Source organism: Caenorhabditis briggsae (assembly GCF_000004555.2).
Source record: "Caenorhabditis briggsae complete genome, chrV, whole genome shotgun sequence".
Classification (NCBI taxonomy): Eukaryota; Metazoa; Nematoda; class Chromadorea; order Rhabditida; family Rhabditidae; genus Caenorhabditis; species Caenorhabditis briggsae.
Window position 1 is genome coordinate 2,452,936 of NC_013488.2, and position 16,293 is coordinate 2,469,228.

At 40.7% G+C, this 16,293-nt stretch overlaps 6 protein-coding genes across 6 annotated transcripts in view; 3 read left to right on the forward strand and 3 right to left on the reverse strand.

Annotated features, from left to right (window-relative positions):
- Nucleotides 1–282: 282 nt before the first annotated feature.
- On the reverse strand, nucleotides 283–2,687 carry Cbr-grl-13 (the record flags this gene model as incomplete). The annotated part of the gene is made up of 5 exons (XM_002647788.1): nucleotides 283–459; nucleotides 574–714; nucleotides 769–944; nucleotides 992–1,166; nucleotides 2,547–2,687. The coding sequence occupies 5 exons, from the start codon at nucleotides 2,685–2,687 to the stop codon at nucleotides 283–285; spliced, it is 810 nt and encodes a 269-aa protein (XP_002647834.1).
- A 1,081-nt stretch (nucleotides 2,688–3,768) lies between these two features.
- On the reverse strand, nucleotides 3,769–5,786 carry CBG23623 (the record flags this gene model as incomplete). Its single annotated transcript, XM_002647789.1, has 3 exons — nucleotides 3,769–3,897; nucleotides 4,221–4,499; nucleotides 5,679–5,786. 3 exons carry the CDS (start codon nucleotides 5,784–5,786, stop codon nucleotides 3,769–3,771), a joined length of 516 nt encoding a protein of 171 aa, XP_002647835.1.
- A 3,065-nt stretch (nucleotides 5,787–8,851) lies between these two features.
- CBG23625 lies at nucleotides 8,852–9,974 on the reverse strand (the record flags this gene model as incomplete). Its single annotated transcript, XM_002647790.1, has 2 exons — nucleotides 8,852–9,685; nucleotides 9,732–9,974. The coding sequence occupies 2 exons, from the start codon at nucleotides 9,972–9,974 to the stop codon at nucleotides 8,852–8,854; spliced, it is 1,077 nt and encodes a 358-aa protein (XP_002647836.1).
- A 757-nt stretch (nucleotides 9,975–10,731) lies between these two features.
- Cbr-fipp-1 lies at nucleotides 10,732–12,451 on the forward strand (the record flags this gene model as incomplete). The annotated part of the gene is made up of 4 exons (XM_002647791.1): nucleotides 10,732–10,776; nucleotides 10,890–11,472; nucleotides 11,523–11,753; nucleotides 11,811–12,451. The coding sequence occupies 4 exons, from the start codon at nucleotides 10,732–10,734 to the stop codon at nucleotides 12,449–12,451; spliced, it is 1,500 nt and encodes a 499-aa protein (XP_002647837.1).
- Nucleotides 12,452–13,136: 685 nt separating this feature from the next.
- Nucleotides 13,137–14,481, forward strand: CBG26642 (the record flags this gene model as incomplete). The annotated part of the gene is made up of 2 exons (XM_045236715.1): nucleotides 13,137–13,270; nucleotides 14,445–14,481. 2 exons carry the CDS (start codon nucleotides 13,137–13,139, stop codon nucleotides 14,479–14,481), a joined length of 171 nt encoding a protein of 56 aa, XP_045100627.1.
- A 26-nt stretch (nucleotides 14,482–14,507) lies between these two features.
- CBG23627 overlaps nucleotides 14,508–16,293 on the forward strand; it is a gene marked incomplete at both ends in the record, with an annotated part of 10,017 nt that continues 8,231 nt past the window's right edge. Inside the window, 2 exons of the mRNA XM_002647792.2 lie at nucleotides 14,508–14,638; nucleotides 15,093–15,269. Of these exons, the coding sequence (XP_002647838.2) occupies nucleotides 14,508–14,638; nucleotides 15,093–15,269 (308 nt within the window). The remainder of the gene's footprint in view (nucleotides 14,639–15,092; nucleotides 15,270–16,293) is intronic.

The following is a 16,293-nucleotide window of genomic DNA, read 5'->3' on the forward strand; positions in this document are numbered from 1 at the left end:
CTCCTTTTTTGCCATCTAAGACTATCATTACCTCATTCAAAAGTTCCCAGATTCGAAAATCCTATTTCACTGGTCACCCCTCCCTTCTCTCTCTCTGTACATATGAACTTTTTTTGGACATTTCAAATTGAGACCCTTCCCTCCAAACAACCGTTTTGTATGACCCTAAATCCTCGTTTTGGTTTCCATCCGCACACATTTCTCTATTTTTGAATAAACAGATGAATTATAAAATCCTTTATTCGAAATTTACAGAAACACACTTGTCCAATCAAAAAATCCTCAATTCTCATAAGCCAAACAAATTTGTCCATCCAGCTCGACGCGGCAGAAAATGTTCGAAGAGATCAGATACGAGAAGTCGAATTGGCTGCAGACCACATCGAAATTGTAGCCAAACTCTTTTTTGGCTCCCTGCGAGATTTTCAGCTTTGACACTGATACGCTAGACGACATTGACTGAAAATTTTAGGCTTTGAACAAAGCTGACGGGATCGCCAGGGCCAGGGCTGCGCCCGCCCGCTGACGCTGGCCGCCGCCGACCGTAAGACAGCTCTGTGGGTTGCTGTATACCTCTTCCATGATCTGCTGGAGTCGCGTACTTGAGCATTTCTCTGGCTTTTCGATTTTTGCTCCCTGAGCACGACGAATTCCACGGATACCGTTCATGGATTTGTAGGCTTGAAGAGAAGTCTCGAAGTTGGATAGGGCATTCTGGAAGTTCTGGTCATAAAACGTTCCCTCCTAAATATAAAACTAGGTTACTACATCAACATCCAAGTCGTTTTTTGCTGGCGAAGTGTCGGTGCGGCTTTTCTGGATTACTGTATCGAATGAGTCGGCGGTGGTTTCTTTAGCAGACGTCACTTGAATCGGCGCGTTTTGAGTTGGGGAATTGATGTAAGATGGTAGTTGATTGTTGTTGAATGGGGCATTGTAGCTACCTGAATTTTCTACAAATCTGAACAAAAAGAAGAGAAAGAAGAATTACTTGTGAAAACTGGAGTTTGCTGATAGGAGTTGTGGAATTGGGCTTGAATTGGGACTGGTATTTGTTGGGGTTGAGCGTAGTAAGGTTGTTGGATGAGAGTTGGAGGTGGTGGACGAAAGGATACTGGTTGGTAGGATGGGTAGACGGGAAATGGGCGGGGACCACATGGAGTTGGCTGAAAGGGTAGCTGGATTTAGATTCGATTTCTCCTGTACTGTGGATTTTCGGGATTTCAAAATTCTGACTTTTCAAAAAACAAAGAAAAACATGTGAAATTCGAAAACTTGATTGAATTAAAAACTTCAAATATTTGTCAAGGTTTTGATTTTTCACTACTTTTTGAATATCGTTGAAATCTCCGAAAAATAAGATTGCGGATTTTTAAGATGGAGCCCACACCTCGTCAACTTTGAGCCAGTTTATCTCATTTCCTGTAAGATATATCAAAATGTGGTCAACTGACAAAATGGTTATCATAATAGGAAAAATATTTTGTTAGTTGAAGACTTTTTGATACCTTTTACAGGAACCGAGATAAATTGAGGCGAAGTAATGGTATATTTCTAGGCAGCCGACCGCGTAGTTCAGTTGGCAAGCGCCGACTCTTTATTTTTGAGCTCATATAACTCAATGTCTGTAAGAGATATCAAAAAGTGGCCAACTGATAAAATGTTAATAATTTTATGATGAAAATTTTACTAGTTAACCACTTTTTGCTACCTTTACAGGAACTCAGATAAATTGAAGCGAAGTGATGGTATATTTCTAGGCAGCCGACCGCATTCTAGGCAGCCGACCGGCATGCTCCGACTTTTCAACTTTGAACCCCTATATCTCGTTTTCTGTAAGAGATATCAAAAAGTGGTCAACTGACAAAATGGTTATCATAATAGGAAAAATATTTTGTCAGTTGACGGTGTTTTGCTATTTTTTACAAGTACCGAGATAAATCGGGTCGAAGTTTAGAGGTCGGCAGCCGACCGCGTATTTCGTCTGGCAAGCACCGGCTTTCCACCTTTGACCCTAAATTTCTCACTTTCTGCAAAAGATATCAAAAAGGGGTCAACTGATAAAATGTTAATAATTTTATAATTAACATTTCACTAGTTGAAAACTTTTTTCTATCTTTTACAAGAACCCAGATAAATTGAGGCGAAGTGATGATATATTTCTAGGCAGCCGACAGCGTAGTTCAGTTGGCAAGCACCGACTTTTCAACTTTGAACCCACATATCTTGCTTTCTGTATGAGTTATCAAAAAGTGATTTATTGATTGAATGCTTATCATAAAATCACGAACACTTCATCGGTGGGGTACTTTTTGATATCTTCTACAGGAACCGAGATAAGTTGGCTCAAATGTGAAAGTTAGGGTAGTTGTTCTATTAGAGTGATGATATCGCACTTTGAGCTGAATTATCTCGGCTCTTATAGGAGATATCAGAACTCCGTCAACTGATAAAATGTTTATCATAATACCACCAACATTTTATCAATTAACAGTCTCCTTATATCTCTTATAGAAATCGAGATAATTGAGTATAAAGTTTCTCACCGGACAATAACTCCTCGCTACCGGCAACGGAGCAGCACATCCACACGTCTGTGGTCGACACCCACATCCTCCACCTCCACCAAAAAATAATCCTTGAGATATTCCAATCGTTGTCATGGATAGCAACAGAATATGCACCATTTTTGGGTGGTAGATCAAAAGTTACGCAACAACAAACGAATAGGAAAATGAGATGAATGAAATGAAATGGAAAGTGGGCGGAAGTGGTGAAACCGAAAAAAGAAAAAAGGAAATGAACCTAAACCGGAGAGGTTCGAAGTGTCAAAATGCATCCCTTTTCCGGTAATTACTGTAGTGCGGTGGTGAAGAGAGTGTAGAAAGAGGAGAGACGCAGAGAACAGTGGAGGAGGAGAAGCTGGAAAATGGATTGAAAACCATAACAATACATATAGTAAGTAGGGGAAGAATAATGGCTGGCAAAGTAAAGTACTTGAAATGGTTTTTGGTGAAAAAGAGTGGATAATAGGGAAATGGATTTTGGGGATTCTGAACTTTTTGAAGTTCTGAGATACTAAAATTCTGAAATTCTTGAATTTTAGTAAGATGCTGAAATTTTAAGATTCTGAGATTCTGAGATTCTAAGATTCTGAGATTCTGAGATTCTAAGATTCTGAGATTTTGAGATTCCGAGATTCTGAGATTCTGAGATTCTGAGATTCTGAGATTCTGAGATTCTGAGATTCTGAGATTCTGAGATTCTGAGATTCTGAGATTCTGAAATTCTGAGATTCTGAGATTCTAAGATTCTGAGATTTTGAGATTCCGAGATTCTGAGATTCTGAGATTCTGAGATTCTGAGATTCTGAGATTTTGAGATTCCGAGATTCTGAGATTCTGAGATTCTGAGATTCTGAGATTCTGAGATTCTGAGATTTTGAGATTCCGAGATTCTGAGATTCTGAGATTCTGAGATTCTGAGATACTGAGATTCTGAGATTCTGAGATTCTGAAATTCTGAAATTCTGAGATTCTGAAATTCTGAAACCCTGGAATGCTAAAACTCAGAAAATCCAAAAAAATTTATTTCGAGGCAAAAAATTAATAAATACCAAAATGCAGCAAAAATGAATAACCCGCTAGAATATCAAGCAAAAAATTTTCAGCAAAACAATTTCAGAGCAAATTTCAACACAAAATTAGAGACTACCGGTATCAGTTATTACTTTTTTGAAATATTATATTTTTCGATTTTTTTAGTTTTTTAGAATCCAGCATCAGCCATTTGTTGAGCCATATTGTCGTCGAATTCCAGTTTTGGCTCCTTTTCGAAATTCTGAAGTGGTGGGAGCAGACGACGTGGCAAGTTGTTAAGCATCGTGTTTTCCAGAACCTGAATTTTTAGTTTTTGCATAAAATCTAATCTAACCTTTGAACTACCGTAACCTCCCTTTAATAGAAACCCACCCAATATGCCCTCTTTGAGCCCAATTATCTCGGTTCCTATGAGAAACATCAAAAATCTGTCAACTGATAAAATATAGATGATATTCTGATAATTAATTTATCAGTTAACAAAACTTTGATATCTCTCATAGGAACCAAGATAATTGAGCTCACTGTGCACCAACAGCTTCTTCAAGAGCAGTTACAGTAGGACCCCTCAAATTTCGAATCACCTGGTACCTAATGATTCTAGAACTCCAAATTCCTCACCTTCGAATAAACTCCCTTATTACACAACGGAGTAGTACAGACACATAAAAGCGACGCCTGCTCTCCGGGAGATGCTGGTGGTCCCACGTGTCGTCTCTGACGAACGGGCGGTGCCAACTCGGTCATATCAATATTCTGACACATACTTGCTCCTGGCATCATCATCAGATATTGATAGATTGGAGTGTTTGGAGGGGTACAGAACTTTCGGACAATCGAACGACCCGAGTGATACATTACCGCCATGGAGCAAGATGTGGAGTTTTCGCAGATGGTTTTCTGGAAGATTCGATATCCTTGGTTGAGATTGGAGGTAGAGAAAAGTTGTAACCTAGAGAATTGTGTGAAATTAAAACAGCTTCAATTTGTTAGTTTACAACTTTGTCACATGGTTACCCATTGCCAAAATATACTCCATTTTCCTAAGCTTGTCAGTAGGGGCGGCCGGCATACCCCCCGCCCCCACAGCTCGTCGACTTTGAGCCCATATATCTCAATTCCAGGGAATGATATAAAAAAGTGGTCAACGGACAAAATGTTTGTTATTATATCACCAATATTTTATCGGTTGTCAAATTTCTGATATCTTTTACAGGAACCCAGATAAATAGGTTCAAAAAAAGTGGTCGCTTGTCGGCTGAGCTGCGCGGACGGCTGCCGACCTTCAAACGTTGAGGCCGCGCATCTCATTTCCTGTAAAAGATATCAAAAAGTTGTCAACTATCAAAATGTTTATTATAATATTTCTAATATTTTATCAATAAACCACTTTTTGATAACTTGTACAGGAGCTCAGATACATTGGCTCAAAGTTAAAATTCCGATTTTACCAACCTGACTGTTTCATGGCTTTTAGTTCGAAACTCGGTATTTCAAATATAGTTGAATCTAGTATTCGTCTGCAAAGCTCTTCAAATACTAAATTTCATATTTTTAGGTTAAACAAAAATTTCATGTTTAAACCGAGTTAAACGTGCTGCCGCGGACGCGGTTTGGTGGACAATATGAAGGCTCCCTTGACTATCAATTTTGACGCAATTTATCTTGGTTCTTGTGAAACATATCAAGAAGTGGTCAACTAACAAAATGTTACTGATATTCTGATAACCATTTCATTAGTTGACCACTTTTTGATATCTTTTACAGAAACCGAGATAAATTGTGTCGAAGTTCAGAGGTCGGCAGCCGACAGCGCAGCTCAGCTGGCAAGTGCCGCCTTTTCACATTTGTGCCAAATTTTTCTCGGTTCGTGTAAAAGTTATCAACATTAATTCAACAGATAAATTTTTATCATAATATCAGCAATACTTTATCAGTTGACAACTTTTTGATATCTTTCACAGGGACCGAGATAATTAATTTCAAAGTTGAAGCGTTCGAGAATATAACTTTTTTGAGAAGCTCCACACACTCTGCTTCTCTGTGCTCTCTTCTTCTCTTACACTGTTTGACACTCACCCTATCAATACACGGACCACTTTTCGTCAACTCTGTATTGCATGTGTAGCATTCGAAGGCATGACCAAGTTGAAGGACCACCGTGAAAATTATGAAAATTTTCAGCATTTTTTTTTTTTGGAAAAATTGAAACTGATCTGTAAAACCAATTCGTTCTTTTTGTATGATGATTTTTTCGGTTCGGGGTCTTGTGACTGACCAAAACGAATCTCATTAGGAACGGAAAACGGAAAGAGAACGACCGATCCGGTTTTTTGGGATGGGGAGGGGACAGGGAGAGTAGGCAATTTAGGATTGTTGGGTAATTGAAAAATAAGTGAATGGTAAATATTAGTATCTCGAGGTTTTGGTTAAGGATGGTCAATGGTCTAGGATAGTGTTTGTACCAAGGTAGACACGTGGTCGGCAGCGGACAGGGGCCGTGGGTAGGGCGTTATGGACCAAAGTGACCATCAGTCTCCTGATTGTTTATCCGAGCTCAGTTATCTCAGTTCCTGTGAGAGATATCAATAACCTGTCAACTGATAAATTATTCATCATGACATCACCAATACTTTATCAGTCGACAGATTTTTGATATCTTTCATAGGAACTGAGATAATTGAGCTCAAATTTGACGTTACCGGACAATAACTCCTTGAAGGTTTGGGTCGGCTTCTACGTTAGCAGAAAAACGGTATCTAGTTAGAGGAACAGACGAAACGCGATTTTGAAAATTGAAAATTTGTAAAATGGAAGCAAAACTCAATGTTTTCGTAGGTTTATTAGGCTCCGGAAAACTTGGTTTACAAAAAAATTTTGATTTAAAAAAAAAGGAATTTTTGAAAACGGATACCACCTCGATCTTTTCGTTTTGAGCTCAATTATCACGGTTCTTATAAGAGGTATTAAAAAATTGTCAACTGAGAAAATGTTTATCACAATATCACCGAAATTTTATCAGTTGACAAAATTTTGATATCTCTTACAGGAGTTGAGATAATCGAGCTCAAAGTTAAAGGATAGCGGTGGCATTCAGCCAAAAGAAAAATATACAGTAATTGTTAGAAAAGCGAAACCTTTAGGAAAATGAGTAGTATGTTATATATGTAGGTAGAAAACAATACAAACTTTAAAGGTTTTCAAAAATCTGGATTCTATGAAACCAAAATCCTTTAGAACCTACCGTAAACCTACCGTAACCGATAATAAACGTACAAAAGAATGACTTATCTCCATCTCAACGTTGAGCGAATTTATCTCATTTCCTGTAAAAGATATCAAAAAGTGGTCAACTGATAAAATATTTATCATAATATCACCAATATTTTATCAGTTGCGGACTTTTTGATATCTGTCACAGGGATCGAGATAAATTGGCTCAACGTTGAAAGTGAGGGGTTTCATTCTGGATCCGAGATTCCTACTGGTTCTAGATTCTACAGATTTTGGAATCTTTAAACTCTTCATGTTCTGAATTTTAGATCATATCCTAGATCCTATGAACCCTAGCTACTATGAGTACTAGGTCCTACAAATCCTAGAATCTATAAATTCTTGCGAACGGTAGGAACGGATATTGGCAAGATTCTAGATTCTCTTTATCTCTACACTTTCCCATGGTGATTACAAGCAACAATAACATAAAAACACTAATTGACAAACTACCAACACTGTCATCATCATCACCGTCAACATCATAACAGAATCTCATTCCAGGCCAATAAAATGATAAATTGGGTGGTATAACTGACACAAAACCGGGCGGTTTTTATATGTATGTCTACGTGTATGTTTGGATGTCCTCTTCTGGAAGAGAAGAAGAAGAAGAAGAAGGACAAACGATTCGAAGAGGAGGAAGAAGAAGAAGCTGATGAGAAAAAGAGAAAATAGGAAGAAGAAGAAGAGACTGGTTAGAAATGGACACCAAATTGAATGAAACCGAAATAGATAATTATCGAAAAAAGTTTCCTAGGACATCCGGACACGCAGAAATACCTGTTAATCGACTTAATTATCTGTTAATTAACGAAATTGCAAGCTTTAAAATTTTTTAATTGAAATTACTGCAAAAATCTTTTTCATTTCTAGCTAAAAATTCGGTTTTTATCAATTTTTGTGATTAGAAAAAAAACTATTTTTGAAATTCGCTCTAAAATTTGGAGTTTTGAGCGACAGAGCTCGCTTGCTTAAAAAACAAAGTTTTGCGCGGTTTTTCGAATTTGATTTTTTACAGTAATTCCTGAAATATTTAGCATATCCTAGCGAAACTGGCCTAAATTTATAACGTTACTTTTTTAGCTCTTTTTCTCCATTTCTTCTAATGTTTTCCGTTAAAAACTGTAAAATTCGCCAAAAATCTCACCTTCCTAAAATCCAATTTGAACTTCCCTCCAAAAAATTCTCTAACTGTGCAACAGAGCGCGCTTGCTGATTTTCAGCATTTTGCGGAGACCCCGGAAATTCCGGGGTCTCATTTTGCGCGGTTTTTCCAATTTGAAAAGTTCTTTTTTAGCCTAAAAATCTTAAAATGCACCAGAATCTTCAGTTTTTCAGCAATAAAAAACAGAAAAAAGTAATGAAAACCATCTAATTTCTCACTTCCCGGTGTCTGTTGACCTGTTTAGAGTGTGAAAAAAGCAAAGTTACACCCAAAAAAAACCTCGAAGAATGTTCGAAAAGACACGTGGAAACTAGGTGGTGTACTACTAAAACTAATACTATTAGTTCTTCTCCTTCTTCAGAAAAGAGTTTCTTGTTTTTTTTTTCTGTGTTGTTGGTTTGGCAGAATGACGACACAGCGAGGGAACAACAAGAGAATACTTGACACAGTTCTAGGTAGAACTGAATTGAGAATAATAATGAGAAATAGGTGGTTTTGCAAATTCTCTTTTCAAAAGATCTTTTCGAGAAAACTAAGTGAAGGAAATGAAATAGAGAAGAAGCATCTATGATATCCCGAAGGGGTGAAATGGAAAACGACCCAGTTTTGATAGTCTCTGTGTTCGGTGGAAGGGAGAGAGAGAAAAACTGGATCCAGCTAGGTTCAAGATGTATTGCCGATAAAGCCGAGAGAAGGTTATAAACTTTACAGAAAACAGAAAAGAAGCGAAATGTGAAAACTTGGGGAAATTTCTGAAAACAACAATCCAAGCTATTTCAAGGGGAAAAAGACAAAAAATTATGAACGACTTCTATTTAGATTGACTTGGGATAGTTGGTACCTCGAATGGCACATACATATCATTCGTCTGTTGAGTGACACGAATGAATGTGGCTCTCTTGGCGAGCTCCTTCAGCTGCTTGGATCCGGTGTAGGTGCAAGCCGAGCGGATGCCTCCGAGAATGTCCTGAACGGTTCCGTTGACATCTCCGCGGTATGGGATGGTGACAGTCTTTCCTTCAGATGCGCGGTACTCAGCGACGGATCCGTGATGTTTCTTCATGGCGGTGTCCGAGCTCATACCGTAGAAGAGCTTGTACTTCTTTCCGTTGCTCTCAATTAGGTCTCCTCCACTTTGGTCGTGTCCAGCGAATAGGCCACCGATCATGACGAAATCGGCTCCAGCTCCGAAGGCTTTGGCGACGTCTCCAGGGTTACTGCAACCTCCGTCGCTCATCACATGGCCGTTGAGTCCGTGAGCGGCATCAGCGCATTCCAGCACAGCGCTCAGCTGTGGATATCCAACTCCGGCCTTCTTGCGAGTGGTGCACACGGATCCCGGTCCGATTCCGACCTTGACGATGTCGGCTCCAGACAAGATGAGCTCTTCGACCATCTCACCTGTGACCACGTTCCCAGCCATAATCGTATGCTTTGGATAAGCCTCACGAACGCGGCGGATGAAGTCAACGAAGGATTCCGAGTAGCCGTTAGCAACATCGAGACAGATGTATTTGAGTTGTGGGAGAGCCTTGATGACCTCACTGAGTTTGTTCCAATCGTTCTCGGAGATTCCAGAAGAGATGGCGAGGTTATCGAAGGTTCCTGGAGCGGCAGAAGCGGCGAACGCTTTCCATTCATCGACCTGAAAGTGGCAATAGAGGACATGAACTAGTGAGAAAAAGACTTACCGAGTAGTGCTTGTGGATCGTGGTGAACATCTTGTGGTTGTTCAACGCGCTGGCCATCTCGAACGTTCCGACGGTGTCCATGTTGGAAGCGACGACGGGGACGCCGGTGTAGGTGGCTTTGGAGTTGCGGAAGATGTACTCGCGGTCCAGGTCCACATCGGCACGACTTTTGAGTGTCGAGCGCTTCGGACGTAGGAGCACGTCCTTGAAGTCGAGTTTTGGCTCGAACTCGATGCGAGGCATCTTTGTTCGGTCACCCTGAAATTGAGATGATTCGAATGCAAAGCGAGAAAGTGAGAAACGGATTAGAAGACGTAGAAACCGCAAGAGCCCTGCCACGTGGCAAAATGCGACAGGAAGAGCACATGTATTTGAAATTCGACTGCAAAGAGAGAAAAAGCGAAAAATCTTAGAAGTCGTAAAAATCAAGAAGCTTTTAGGTTTCCCCCAGAAAGAGTCCCGAAAAAGAGGCTCATAAGTCCTGCCACGTGGCAAAGCGCGAGCCCAAATTTCTGTAGAAAAGTCGTAAATAACGCCTGAACACACACACACCGCGAGGTGGTATGGACACCACTGTGGCACAGCTATCAATTTTGAAAAACGCATCAATCAAGCTGATAAGGAAATTTTTGGCGGCGGCGCCGAAATAGAGAAAACAAAGGAAACAAAAAGTTTGGCCGGTTTATCAGTTGTGTGTCTGTGTGCTCCTAATCGCTTTGCACTTTGCGCAACTTTGAATTCTGGAAATTTGAAAAATAGGTGCACAAAAAATTTGGGAACGGCGGAACATTGTAAAATAATTAATTTTTGAATTGGCCTATAAAATCTTTTCAAAATTAAGGCTAAACAGTGTGGGAAATGGAGAGACGCAGACAAACTACGATGCTCCGTTGTACGGGGCGCGCGTTGTTTAGCGCAGCTCGAATTTTTTGTGAATTTTGTTTTCGCTTAAAATCTAAAGAATTGTCAGGCGATTTTGGCAATTTTTCAGTTTTAGAATATGGAGGACGTTGACAATGGAGTCGTGGTGGATCTCACTGATGATGTAAGTTTTTAAAATTGCTGAAAATCGACAAAGAAAAATTAATCCGAAAAATTCGATTTTTAGCTAGAAATGGGCTTTCAAAACTAGTTCTTTAATAACCAATATGTTTCCAGAATGAGGTAGAAGCTGACACTGCACAAGACGACGTCGATTCTGAAAATCTCTACGGCGATGAAGACCCAGAAGCATCACAACAAAACGGAGAAGAGGAAGAAGAAGGCGCTCCTGAAAACCCAATCAATCTAGACGATGAAGATGAAGTAGAAGCCGTTGAAAACGCTGAAAATGGCGCTGAAAAAGACAATGAAGGAGAGGAAGAGGAGAATCCGTTTGCCGACGACGATGATTCAGATGAAGATGGCGGTGGTGTTCAGGTGACAATCAGAAAAATCGAGCCGACAGAGAAGCCAGCGGCGAGACAAGGAAAACTCGATCTAGATACCACTGCAATGATCAACGACAAGCCAATTTACGACTTGGATTTGGCAACTATGGAGGATCGCCCGTGGCGCAAACCGGGAGCTGATATCACCGATTATTTCAACTATGGATTCACTGAAGAGACGTGGAATTTGTACTGCGAACGGCAGAAAAAGCTGCGCGCTGAGTTTGCTGGGAATCAACAGCAAGCGAATACTGCATTGTTTTCGGCAATTAAAATTAGTAATCCACTAGCGAATCCGGTGATTAATCCATGTAAGCGAGCTATCAAATTCAGAATTTCTTATTTATTCTCATAAATTTAGCATCCAGCGTTGTCAAAGTGCTCACCGACAACGGAGGTCGCTTCAAGCAGCCACAACAGCCTCCAGCACCATCGCCAATTCAAAATGAGCAAGTCATACGTACAGTGATATCAGGAAATCCGCAATCCGCGCCTTCTCTGATGGATTTCACTCGTCCACCACCTGGAATGTCTCTACCACCACCGACAACAGGCTTCCCGGCACCGGTATCTACTGCTCCTACTGTATCAGGTACTATTCCGATCGCTTGAACTCTAGGCTCTAACCAAATAGAACCCATATTTACAGATGCTCCTCCAGGAGTCGATGGCGATCTGCCACCTGGCGTTGAGTCTGCCGCTCCACCTCCAAGCTTCGGAGGAGGTCTTGACCTGAATCTGGGGCTCCCACCAATGGGATTCAATCCAAATATGCCACCACCAGGGATGCCACCTATGGGAATGATGTCTACCAGCATGCCACCTCCCGGATTCTCAATGCCTCCACCAGGATTCCCATCTCAACATTCGAGAGCTGGTTTTGGTCCGGGACCAGTTGGAGGGCAGTCTTCACGTGGTGGTCTTGGAAGTTTCGGAGGAATGGAGGATGACGACGATGAGAGAAGGTTGAGAAGAAAGCGATCGAGGTCTAGAAGTCCCAGAAGAGATGACAGAAGGGACCGGGATTCTAGAAGACGTGGAGATGACCGTACGAGTAGAAGACACAGGAGTAGAAGCACATCTGGAGATCGTAGAAGACGTCGGGATGATAGAGACCGGGAGAAAAGAAGGGACAGAAGAGACGATGATGATCGTAAGAAGAGGAGTCGTAGGGAGGATGAGGATGATCGGAGATCGGAGAAAAAGAGAGACACCAGATCTCGAACCACCGAGGATGACGAGCCAACGGGTACCACTGCGAACGAGGAGTCGTCGCCGGTTGCTGATTAATTTTTCTTAAATTTCTTTTTAAAATTATTTTTTTCTGTCATTCCAGTAACCTATTTTTGTCCTGTTTTTTTCTTGAAAAACTAAATTTTACTCCCTTTTTGCCTTCACGATTCGGTGAGAACGCGATAAGGAACACCTTCTGGAGGTCATCGGCGGTGATTTATAAGGATTTATGACAGGACATCAAAGGTTATCTCCGATACATCGAGATGATCTAGCGATGATGTTGATGATAGTGTTGTGACACCTTTGGGAAGAAATTGATGGCCTAGGACATTTTGGCAATTCTAGTCGAATTTTCTGGGTTTACCACACTGCCGCTCTAAAAGTTCCAAACGCGCACATCTTCTTGTACGACTTTAGAACCTAATAGAATCAGTGGTTCTGTGGTCAAGTAGATAACGCTTTTTCCTTGCGTTCCACCGCGGGGCAAGCCGCAGGTTCAATTCCACCTGTGGTCAAAACTTTTTTTTTAGTTTTTCTATTACTCTGGGAGGTTTAGAAATAGGAAGTTGAAGAATTTTCATCCCGATTTCTACCTTATCTTTGTCTCTCTAACCCTCTCTACTTGTTCCCGCATAGTGGGCGGAGCCAATTCCTTTTCCTCCTCCTTCTCCTTTTCCTCAAGTCTTCTCCTTCTTCTCCTTTTTCTCATCACAAACATTCCCTTCTGGACCACAAAAATATGAAAAAGGCCAAAAAAGTTTCATGCAGTCCTCTTATCTTAATTCCCACCTGTTATCACTATTTACTTGTTGCATTATTGGCTGGCATTGTTTATTCAAATACTCTAAGAGCGGACTTTGTGTATGATGATAGGTAAGATTTTGAGTTTCTTAATAGTAAAAAAAATTATAAAAAGAAATATGGGTGGAGGGGAATCGAACTTGCGCTCATGCTCTCCAGTTGCGTGGAAGGCAAAAGCGTTGCCACTGAGCTACGGGCGCCACAGGCCACGTGCCACTTGTCGTACAAGAATAGGTGTCGTTCCAACAAAGTTTGGGACGAGCAAGCCGCGCCAATTAGGAAAAGCAACTTGACACATTAGCGGTAACCTGAGCTCGTTTTGTTTTATATTGTTTTTGAGTGTGCACGAAAAGGTAAGAAGAGCAAACACATTTTCTTCTTTCCTTATGGAAAAAGTGCTACTAGTACGTTTTTAATGTATTCTTCCTTTCCCCAGAATTCCTAATTATTTCGGAAACATTTTCTTCTTCGAGTAGTACCAGCACCGCCAACGAAATTATGATCAGTTGAGTGGAGATGTTGAAGAAAATGGATACAGGATTAGAGATGCACACACATACACTAAGCTAATCCACCTAATTAGAGAGAGGGAGAAGATGACTCCGTGTTTGTATGCAAACATTGTTGAATAATAAATAAATATGTCATTGGCAGAGGATTTAGATTAGTTTTCCACATTTTTTGTCACTTTTTTTTTGATTTGGAGAGTCCCACACTACTCCCCCTCTGCGGCTCAAAAAGTTCCCAACGCGCACACCTTCCTGTACGACTTTAACATTTGTTACATCTAGTGACGTTGTGGTCAAGTGGATAACGCTTCTGCCTTGCGCTCAACTGAAGTGGGTGTCGCAAGTTCAATTCCTCGTATGGTCGAAACGTTTTTTATAGTTTTTCTATTACTCTGGGAGGTCCATCGGCATAGGGAAGTGGAGGAAATTGAGTTGGGGAGCCTTCTTCCGATGAAGATGTTGCGAGTGGACGCGTCTACTTCTCATCACTTTCGCATTCTTCCCCCCAAATGTCAATCAGACGTGTCTATAGAGAGAGAGAGTACAACAACATAAATATTTGATGGGTATTCCAAAAAAAAAAACATAAACACATACATTTTCGAATCTAATATTCATGTGGTTTATGGGCCGGAACCTGAGCGTAGGGACCCGAGGAGCATGTATACACAGCAGCAATTTTCTCGTTTTTATTACACCAAAGTGGGACAACGACTGACTCGGACATGTAGTAGTAGAACAAGCTCAACAAAAGGCTGTCAACAAAGAGAGTGAAATAGGAATCCAAATACTGAGAAAGTATGGCCACTGTAGAAACCCTGGGAAAGCTGTCTAAGGATTCCGGAAATGAGGGGAGAGGTGTGAATATAGAAAAGTGGAAGAGGATTTCCTGGAAAAACATAGAAAAGGGGAGTACTATTAAAAAGAGAGGGTGGGGTGTCTTGGAGGCTTGGAGTTTGGGATAATTGGATCCTCAGACCTTAGAGAATGAACCCATAGAACCTTAGAACCTTAGATCCTTAGAATCTCAGAACCTTATAACCTTAGAACCTTAGAATCTCAGAACCTTAGAACCTTAGAATCTCAGAACCTTAGATCCTTAGAACCTTAGATCCTTAGAACCTTAGATCCATAGAATCTCAGAACCTTAGATCCTTAGATCCTTAGATCCTTAGATCCTTAGATCCTTAGATCCTTAGATCCTTAGATTCTTAGATTCTTAGATCCTTAGAGGACCTGTGGAACTTCGGATTCCCTCAGACCTGAAAGCTTTGACCATGGACCTTTGGACCCTTAGATTCTTGAATCCTCAAACCTTAAAACATAGAGCTTAAACCTCAGACGTTGGACCCCCCTCAAACCCCAAAAAACCTATACATTTTCAGACCAGCCATCCTCTCCAATGACGATGTCCTAGGCCGTTCTCCATGGTCATCACTTGTCACCACCAACGACTTCTGGGGCAATCCGATTCGTCTGGAGGGATCCCATAAAAGCTATCGTCCATTGATCACCGCCTCGTTTCGGCTTCAATTCGAATGGCATGGTTTGAAAAGTGAATTGTGAGTGTGGAGGATTATCCGTGAATTTAGAAGAGGGGAACAGGAATGGCTATGGGAAAAAGAAAATGGGAAAACAGCAGCAAATGGTTGTTAATTATCTGTATGAGTGTAATTGAATTACGGTAGTTAGAAAAATGGGTAAGTGTCATGAAACTGGTCAACTTTTGACCCAAATCTAGAAAATCAGGATTCTTAGAATCCCCAACATTGAGCCAATTTATCTCAGTTTCTGTCAAAGATATCAAAAAGTGGTCAACTGATAAAATGATGCTGATTTCAAAATAAACATTTTGTCAGTTGACTAATTTTTGATATCTTTCACAGGGTCCGAGATAAATTGGGTCAAAGTTAAGGTTGGCGACTGAGCTACGCGGTCGGCTGCCGACCTCTTAACTTTGAGCTTAATTATCTCGGCTCCTGTACAAGATATCAACAAGTGATCAACTGATAAAATAATTCTGATATTATGATAAGCATTTTGTTAGTTGATCACTTTTTGATGTTTTTTACAGAAACCTTGATAAAATGGGTACAAAGGTGATAGGTCCGCGCTTACATACACGGTCGGCTGCAGACCTCTGAACTAGGGCATTGTTTAAAGGAGGCCAGACATAAAAAAAGTCCCCCGAAATTTTTGCTGTCTCGCCTCCATTAAGGTGAAATCGGTCGAAGTTTTCTCAAATTAGATTACTGTAGATTAGAAAATTTGTACTCTTGGAGAGAAACTTCAAAATCCAATTTCAAATGTTTGAACACCACTGCGAAATTCCGACACTTTGATTTCGTAATTTACAACTTTTCCCCTCTCCTCTCCTCTTATCCAATTTTCTGACTCATTCTGGACTATTCGATTCTCGAGCTCTCGTAAAACATTTTCCCACACACACACACAAGTTGATTTCATAACGCGATTAAAGTGCTTTGTAGGAGGTTCCGACGGAGGCCAAATTGCTTTTCTCCCCTCCCCTCGTTTTCCTTATTTTTCCAATTTTCTTCTGGGAGTCAAGGAGTGTGGGCATTTGAA